The following is a 9,081-nucleotide window of genomic DNA, read 5'->3' as shown; positions in this document are numbered from 1 at the left end:
AATAGTGTGCTGATAATATCTAGCCTAGACAGGACTCGCAGCAATGGTTTTAAGTTGGAAAAATTCAGATTCAGGAGGGATATAGGAAAGTACTGGTTTGGTAATAGAGTTGTGGATGAGTGGAACAAACTCCCAAGTACCGTTATAGAGGCCAGAACGTTGTGTAGCTTTAAAAATAGGTTGGATAAATACATGAGTAGATGTGGGTGGGTGTGAGTTAGACCTGATAGCTTGTGCTAACGGGTCGGTTGCCGTGTTCCTCCCTTGAGTCAATGTGACCTGACCTGACTAGGTTGGGTGCATTGGCTTAAGCCGGTAGGGACTTGGACCTGCCTCGCATGGGCCAGTAGGCCTTCTGCAGTGTTCCTTCGTTCTTATGTTCTTATGTTCTTATGTTTCTTGACGAAGGTTTTACTCATGACGACCCGCAGCTGGAGCTGTAGATCATCTGACCGAGGCCTTCCCCTGGCTTACCGGTCCACCCTATAAAAAGTATGGTTATAATTATAACCAGTTACTACTCACAGGATAAGTATGGGTGCATAATAAATATTTTAAACTAACTTTTGTAATTAACTTTTATGGTGTGTATAATAGATTTTAATAATCCATATTTTTTTAATGCAAATCAAGTATTTAATAAAAATATTACAGGAATAAATATTATTTTTCACTTACCAAGCTTTATATATTTTTACAAGACCGATTGTCTAACTCATTCATTAATGAACACTTTTGTTTAAATCATATAAATACAGTAAATTATTAAATTTGTCCTTAAATATAATCTGGAAGAATAAATGGACCTACAGCTTTAGCGCTCCCCGTGATAATAATAATAATAATAATAATAATAATAATAATAATGAAAGAATAAATTATATATTTTGTTAATGGCATTAACATATCATCCTAAATTTTGTATAATTTATTTAAAACCATTGTAAGAAGTTTAAAATTATGAGATCTAAAATGATGTACACCATGCCCAGCCCTTCTAGGGCAGGGTAGGTGCCTGAGCCAGAGCTTGCAGCTCACAAGCCTGTCATTCCCATTAGCCTCCTTGGTGCGGGGATGGCAGACCAGAGAGGCCTAGCTTCTTACTAGAAGTTAGGCCTGGGGACAGTTGGTCCCAAAGATGAGGGGGTACTTGTGCCTCCTCCCATGGGAGACTTAGGTCTCAGACACTCCCTAGAGAGGGAGCCAAGGCCGGGCCGGGAGAATACCGGCGAATCTTTAATAATAATAATAATGAGATCTAAATAAAAATTATTGTCTCTGAGCCATACACTTGACCGTGTTACAACGGGAACTGGTTGATTAGTAGGGGTTTAAGGACTAATATAATGATTCAAGTAAACTCTGCATACATACACAGAAATACACTTTTTTTGTGTGTATATATTGTCAAGGAGAACAAAGTTATGTTCGTCATTATGTTAAGGGAAGTAATGTATAATAATAATATTGATTGCCGTCTGTTTTTTTTTTTTTTTTTTTTTTGAGAGAGAAAGAGAGGCAGGTGAGTCAGTGGCCTCTGAATATAAAGAATACGCAAGTTGATAAGAGTTAAAAGTTACGGAAGAAAGTATACAGAATATACAAAGAACTTTTACTGCACGTATAAGTACAATAAAGCACCTAAATTACTTGGAAAATCTTAGATGGATTAGTCCCAAATCTGCACACGGAAATAACTCCCTACACAAGCAAGACTCGGCAGGAGATATAACATCTCACAGCTAACACCAGAGGAGCCACGAGTACCCTAAAGGCAACACACTAAGTGTCAGGGGCCCAAGATTGTTCAACTGCCTCCCAGCATACATAAGGGAGATTACCAATAGACCCCCCCTGGATGTCTTCAAGTAGACAATGGACAGGCACCTAAAGCTGGTGCCTGATCAGCCGGGCTGTGGCTCGTACATCTATCTGCGTACGACCAGCAGTAACAGCCTGGTTGACCAGGTCCTGATCCACTACGAGGCCTGATCATGGACCGGGCCGCGGGGGCGTTGACCCCCAGAATACCCTTCAGGTAAATCAAGTATTATATGTTGTGCATCGTGCGAGTGTCCTGAACTATGTGACATTTCAAAAGGTTGGAGCCAAAGCTATATTTACCTCGTACATTTTTTAATTGCATCAAGTTCAAGCTGAATCTTGATGTTCCTTCCACAGCACCCTTGATGCTGACCAACCACTCTTGATCCAAGGAACTTGAGCTAGCCTCCTTTTTGTTAAATTAATCACCTGCCGTTCTTCAATACGTGATCCCCATGGGTATAAAAAAAAAAATGGCAGATTCACCAATAATAGCAAGTATATTTTAATGATATGTATAATATACAGTATTCAGTATATGAGAGACACGAGAAGTATCTATTCTGTACATACGACAGGGTAAATAAGTTTATTCAGGTATACACAAGTACAGTTACATAGATTATCATACATAGCAGCAGATGTGTCAAGTACCTGGGATAACCCAAGAAAAAGTCAGAGTGACTTGTTTCCATTGGGTATATACCTTGCATTGTACAATGAAAAATGTATGTAGAGATGTCTTATATACACCTTTACCAATACAGGGTTTGTACACATCTTATGAGAATGAGAATATTTCGACTGTCTCCACAGTCAATGTGTATTTCGGACTTGTGCTATCTTTGTGAAAACAGTTGTCACGCATCACCCGTACTTCACAAAAATCTATAGTAAACACCTTTATTATTATGTCCACTAATTACTTGTAATTTAGAAGTTTGATATATATATAGTTACATAATATGGAAAAGGGCGTACATACATTTTAAATTATATTTAATGTAGGTGAAGGTTACGAGATGTGGCAACGTCGGTGACTCTGCCGGTGTCGCAGTCTGCTCTGAGGTGTCAAAGACAGTCCATCGAGTCCTGTTTTAAAATGTTTTCCAGACTTGCAAGACCCCAGACAGCCAGCACTCTTGGCCAGTTAGCCAAGAACTTCTCCACTAGCAATGTGGTAAGATAAACCAAACTATTTAAATCAGTTCTAATTGAAAATAATGGTGGTGGAGGACTTGCCCTTATCGATTGCATTATTGCAATAAGACTTTATACAAACAATATACATTTATTTAGGTGTGTAAGTCACATGCAGTTATAATAAAACATATAAATAATTTGTAGTTTAAGTCTACGTATTGAGAAAATGACTTAACCTAGGATATGTACAGTTCTTAAGATATTGAAATTTGGCATTTTGTAGTTTAGCTGCTGTATAGCCCTTGTGGTTTAGCGCTTCTTTTTATTATAATAATGTAGTTTAGCTCTACAGGTACAGTCTACCTACTCAGGTAGGTAGGTAGACCGTACCTGTGTATGTAGGTGTTCATGGCTTGGTTGGTAGAGTACTCAGCTCACACAATAAGGGTCCAGGATAGTTTCCCGGCAAGGGTGAAATGTTTCCTCACACCTGCTGTCTCTGTTCACCTAACAGTAAGTAGGTACCTGGGTGTTAGTCCACTGTTGTGGGTTGCAACCTGGGGGCCACGATTGCTGTAAGTTGACAGAAATGCTCTGTATAATCAGGGGTTTTCTATATGTTATGTTGGTTATGTCACCTAGGACTGTATAGGTTGTATCATGTGCCTCTGGCTCAGTTGGTAGCGCACTCGGCTCACATACCGAGTGTCCGTGGTTCGATCCTCGCCGAGTGGAAATGGGCATTGTTTCCTTACACTTGCTGTCCCTGTTCACCCACTGGTAAGTAGATGTGGGTGGCATCCTGGGGGAGGGTAGTAATCCTTAGATAGGGCTGGGCTTTGAAGTGAGCTGAGGTAGGATAACAACTCTTAGCCTATAAAACTGATGTGTAACAAAAATATATTACATATGGTGTAAAATTTAAACTACAATGATTAAATTTCTGGTACTACATTACTGGTGAAAACTGGAATTTATGCTATTTGCATTATTATAATAAAAAAAAAGCGCTAAACCACAAGATCCATACAGCGCTGCCTATGCTATTTGCAGTGTTCAAAATGCTGTATATCTTTCACTGATTTACCAGTCCTGTTGCATTTATATTAACAATGGTCGCATTAAGAACCTTAGAGCCATTCGGTTGTTAAAAGTCAAGGAAATGTAATCCAGATCAATAATTTCTTAAATCTTAAAATTTAAAGACTTCTTTGGCAATAAGGCAAACTGATATTTTGGGGTTATCCTAGGTTATGTAATTGGTTTGAATAGTATTATTAACCCAGAAAGTTAGCAACTCAAGATAAAATAAAACAAAAAAAAAAAAAAAGGCAAGGCTTGTTTCCACTTGGGTCCTTTGATCCTTTTACCCAGGATGCACCCCACAAAAGTTGGCTAACTTCCAGGTTCCTACTTATTGCTAGGTAAAAGGGGCAGCAGGTGTAGATATATGACCAGCTCATTCTGGGATTGATTCTAGAGCCTTCAGATGTGAGCTGAAGGCACTATCACATGACCCATGAGTCACCAGTGCTATCTTTGTACCTATAACCTCTTGAGGGAGGCTCCTGGACACCAGTGAAGGGTTCGATCCAGTGAATGGTACCTGATGTCTCCTTTGTTGGATCAAGACTTAGTTTTCCATTTGCTCAGGTACTATATAACCTTATGGGTTTGTTCTCCCCTTTCCCTCATAAATATAACAATATATAATTTGTCTAAACAATTGTATATTGTATTCAATTTTTCACTGTAGTATAGTGAATCTAAATAATATTTATCTTTGACTGAAGCTAAATAAGGAAAGAAGTATGCAAGTTTATTTAGGTACAGGTACACATAAGTAAAATTATCATACATAATTTAACATGTGTGTAAACTGCCTAATTAATGAAGCTGCAGAAAGGGAGGAAAGCACTTTTATATATATTGTAGACTTGTACCAAGCAGAATGTATACCAGACGAATTTTCCCATAAGAAATATAGGGAAAACGATTAATCCGTTCCAATGAAAAAAAAAATCCTATTTTTATTGGCATATTATACATTGATGGGGTTGTAGAAAATAATTTAAACACTGCTTAATATAAAATATGTAATTTAAACACTGCTTAATACTAAAATACGTACATATATAAATACAAAAGAATTCGATAAAACAAATGCAAATTTAGCCTCGGTTTGCTTTGCTGAAGAGAGTCGAGTGCCTCCTAGGATAGTGCTGAGAAGGGAGGAGGAGGAAATGTTATTGTTTGGAAGGAGAGTCCCCTTCTCTTTTCTGTCTCATTTTCCCTATTTGGACCTGGTTGAAGCTCACCAGGTTTGACTTTTACTAAAATTCTGTCTAAAGAACTTTGCTTCTGCCTTCTCCAAAACAGGCCTGTTTCGTCAGTTAAAAACTTGTTGGGGAACAAAACCCTCAGCCTCCACAAATTCCCCAAACTCTGTAACAAAATCATTGGTGGCATCTTTATCAGCACTGGCTCCCTCTCCATGCCTCTCAACACTGAATGCCAGTCCTTTCCTTAAAATTATCAAACCAGCCATGGCTGACTTTAAACACTTCACTTTCTTGGCTTGTTCCTGCCTTATTTTTCAAAAGATTGGCATGCATCAGCTTGCCTTTTCGCAAATCATTGCCTCTGATATGCTATCGTATACAGTATGCAGCAGCCAAGTCTCGGATACGCATGCCACCTTCATACTTGTCAACAATCTCTTTTTCACCTCCATGGTGATCCTAACCATTTTCTTCGTTGCTTGGCTCTTCTCATTAACTTTCTTAGAATTTGTGGGTTAATGAATTTACTACTAAAAATTTATACGAAAAAACACAATCGCGTGAAAATTCAGTTAGTGCGGGTTGTTCACAGAGTGTTAGTAACGGGCGTACTGACACTAGTGGGCAGTCGTGGCTTTGTCTCGAAAGCGGGATAAACAAGGGTAGCATGCGGTGTTGACTCATTTTGACCCAAAGAAGTTCTAGTATGCCAGTTGTATTCCAAACAAAGGCCGTATACCAAGCAAGTTTTCACATCCAAACAGGATATATATCATGTTGGACTTATTCCAAAGCAGACATATACCAAGGTACTACTGTACTGTATTGTAACTAACTGAACATAGTTTCCTTCCCACTCCACCTCCAGAGTCGGTTCAGTGATCTTTCCAGATTCACTTCGATATTAGCTTTTTGATACTATTTTATTTTGATAAAAATGTACACAAGCATACACTGATGTTTAATACTCTAATAAGCCAATTGTTATATACAGGTTAACAGGAAAGTTGGAGTAATGGGTGCCAGTGGAGGCATCGGTCAGCCACTTTCACTCTTGTTAAAGAACTCTCCACTGGTGACTGAGCTCTCCCTTTATGATATTGTACACACACCAGGAGTTGCAGCTGATCTCTCTCACATTGAGTCTCCAGCCAAGGTCACTGGCTATGTTGGACCTGACCAGCTTGCTGTAAGTTATATATATGCTTTATAGTTGGCAAAAATTTACACATTTTACATTTCAACAGTGATGCATTTACTGTTTTTAACAAATCTGCTTAAATCTGTTGTGTAAATTTAAAATATTTTTACCACCTTCCTTGTATTAATTATATGCATTAATCAGTGGATATAGGTATGATTCTCACTGACTTAAAGTAAAGGAATAATGTTTTGCAGGACTCTCTGAAAGGATGCGAGGTAGTAGTGGTTCCTGCTGGAGTGCCCCGCAAGCCTGGCATGACCCGTGATGACCTGTTCAACACAAATGCTTCCATTGTTGCCAATCTTGCTAAGGCCTGTGCAGAGAACTGCCCCAAGGCTATGATTTGTATAATCTCTAACCCTGTAAGTTTAAACTGAATTATTTGGCTAAATTTTGTTTAAAAGTGGTAATTATAAAACTGAAATTTTATTTTCTTCATACACTATTTTTATTAAGGTGAAAAATACATAGGCAACACTCTTTAAAAATTTTTATTATTGGTTTAATAAACTAATAAGACAACCATATTGCTGTGCTCTGCCCTCTTGGGTTATTTTCATGGAAAATGCTGAACCCAGGATACTCATACAATGCATACATTTCACAAGCCTTCCCTTTTAATACAAGAGTCACTCTTAACTTTTTGATATACTCTATTGATTTACTCCTAACTTTTGTTCACGATCTACACTTACTTTGTGCCCTCTAACAGTAGAAGCCTTTTGCAATTCAGTGTTGAATAATTTTTAGTGCTTGATGTAAATGTAACAAGTTCCATAATTTTTTGTATTAACAATTTATTTTATTCCACATATTTTGAAGACTCAATCAAAACAAAAATGATTTTTTTTTTTTTTTAGGTAAACAGCACAGTGCCAATAGCAGCAGAGGTATACAAGAAGGCTGGTGTTGATACCGGCCGCATTTTTGGAGTTACCACTCTTGACATTGTTCGAGCAAACACATTTGTTGCAGAACTTAAGGTATTACCGCATTCTTCTATCTTAAGTTTAGCGTATCAGTGTTGCAGATACATATATTTTAGTCTAATAGGCATAGTACATTTTTTTTGTACTTTAACCTATTGTGTACATGTATATAATTATTAATCTCTTGTTTGATATGTAGGGTTTAAACCCCAGCACAGTGAATGTACCCGTTATTGGTGGCCATGCAGGCATCACAATCATCCCCCTCATCTCTCAAGCCACACCTTCAGTATCATTCCCAGAAGACCAGCTCAAGGCACTCACTGAAAGGATTCAGGTGTGTATATCTGAGCAAATGTTTTAAAGCTTATTAAATTTTATTGTAGGCTCAGATTGATCAGATATCTTTATTTGATCTTGACTGTAAATGTTTTTATCGGGTAAGGGTGATGTAAATGTAGTGTATGCATTTTGCTTATAAAACTGCAAAATTGTTAATATAAGCTCAGTTTGTAAGCTCTGGATAAATCAGAATATAGGAAACAAGTACATATTAACATTATTTAGTACATATTTCTAGTGTTTATATTCAAATACCCAGGATGCTGGCACTGAAGTAGTAAAGGCAAAAGCTGGAGCTGGCTCGGCAACTCTGTCTATGGCATATGCTGGTGCCCGCTTTGCATTCTCCATGATACGTGCCATGAATGGAGAGGCTGGTGTCGTGGAATGTGCCTTTATCAGGTTGGTATTGACTTTGTTACAGCTGGTTTAACATAGTTTGTGTTTATTTTATTGTACATTACATGTTACGATATTTAAGATTTCAGTACATCTTTTTTTTTTTTATAGATCTAATGTGACAGAAGCTGCTTACTTCTCAACACCACTCGTTTTGGGTCCTAATGGCCTGGAGAAGAACCTAGGTCTTGGAAAATTGACACCATTTGAAAGCAAGCTTATAGAGAATGCAATTGCAGAGTTGAAAGGTAGTATCAAGAAAGGTGAAGATTTTGTTGCTGCCTTGTAAACTTGCGCTCTTATTTTTTATTGTAAATTGAATTTATGTATATTAAATTTTTTTATCTTTAAAGATATCTCAGCTTTACACGTAATTGAATTTAATAGAAATATTCACTGGTTACATTGTTTATATAATTTGTATATGAAGATTTATGAGGACCCTGGTGTGAACTTATGGTACAGAAGCACAACTGCATATAGAATATTCAGCTTCTTACATAGGCATTGTATTTACTGTATATCTTTACATGGCATAGATTACCCCCGGCTTCACTTTAAGGAAGATCTTTTGAGGTTGTAAATATAATGTTTTGTTGACAATAAAAGAAAGAAAAGATGTTTTTTTCATATCCAGAAAACTTGAGAAACAAGAAAAATCAGTTCAAGAAAATAAGCAGATATCTGTGGCTGTTTTTTCTGACAATTTTTTTTTTTCATTACACATACTTGGCAACTGCATTATTTAACATCTCAAGTGGACTTATAGTTTGTAGTTTATTAAAAAGAACACAGTGCATATTACACTACAGCAGTCACCTTCTACCATGGACATCAAACTAAATAGTTGATAATTTTGCCCTTAAAAATCCTCTTCAAGGGGGGCTCCTTGTCGCAGTGAAGAGGCTATTGGTCTGAGGAATCAGACCTGTCGGTCTCCTTCCTCAGACCGAACCTA

The 9,081-nt window shown here is 37.4% G+C and overlaps 1 protein-coding gene across 1 annotated transcript; it reads left to right on the top strand.

Moving 5' to 3' along the window:
* The first annotated feature begins 2,848 nt into the window (after window positions 1-2,848).
* Window positions 2,849-8,742, top strand: Mdh2 (malate dehydrogenase 2). The gene is made up of 7 exons (XM_053789693.2): window positions 2,849-3,004; window positions 6,244-6,438; window positions 6,648-6,815; window positions 7,314-7,436; window positions 7,582-7,719; window positions 7,984-8,126; window positions 8,235-8,742. Exons 1-7 carry the CDS (start codon window positions 2,927-2,929, stop codon window positions 8,410-8,412), a joined length of 1,023 nt encoding a protein of 340 aa, XP_053645668.2. The 5' UTR covers window positions 2,849-2,926; the 3' UTR covers window positions 8,413-8,742.
* The last annotated feature ends 339 nt before the right edge of the window (window positions 8,743-9,081 follow it).

This window comes from Cherax quadricarinatus, chromosome 68, assembly GCF_038502225.1.
Source record: "Cherax quadricarinatus isolate ZL_2023a chromosome 68, ASM3850222v1, whole genome shotgun sequence".
Lineage (NCBI taxonomy): Eukaryota > Metazoa > Arthropoda > Malacostraca > Decapoda > Parastacidae > Cherax > Cherax quadricarinatus.
Note: the sequence above shows the minus strand (reverse complement) of the source record. Positions and strands in the feature narration are given on the sequence as shown.

Excerpts from the sequence above, each read along its gene's own strand:
- Mdh2 (XM_053789693.2), top strand. The coding sequence starts at position 2,927 with ATGTTTTCCAGACTTGCAAGACCCCAGACAGCCAGCACTCTTGGCCAG. Across the intron at positions 7,437-7,581 it reads CATTTGTTGCAGAACTTAAG|GGTTTAAACCCCAGCACAGT; the intron begins GTATTACCGCAT and ends TTTGATATGTAG. Across the intron at positions 7,720-7,983 it reads CACTCACTGAAAGGATTCAG|GATGCTGGCACTGAAGTAGT; the intron begins GTGTGTATATCT and ends TCAAATACCCAG.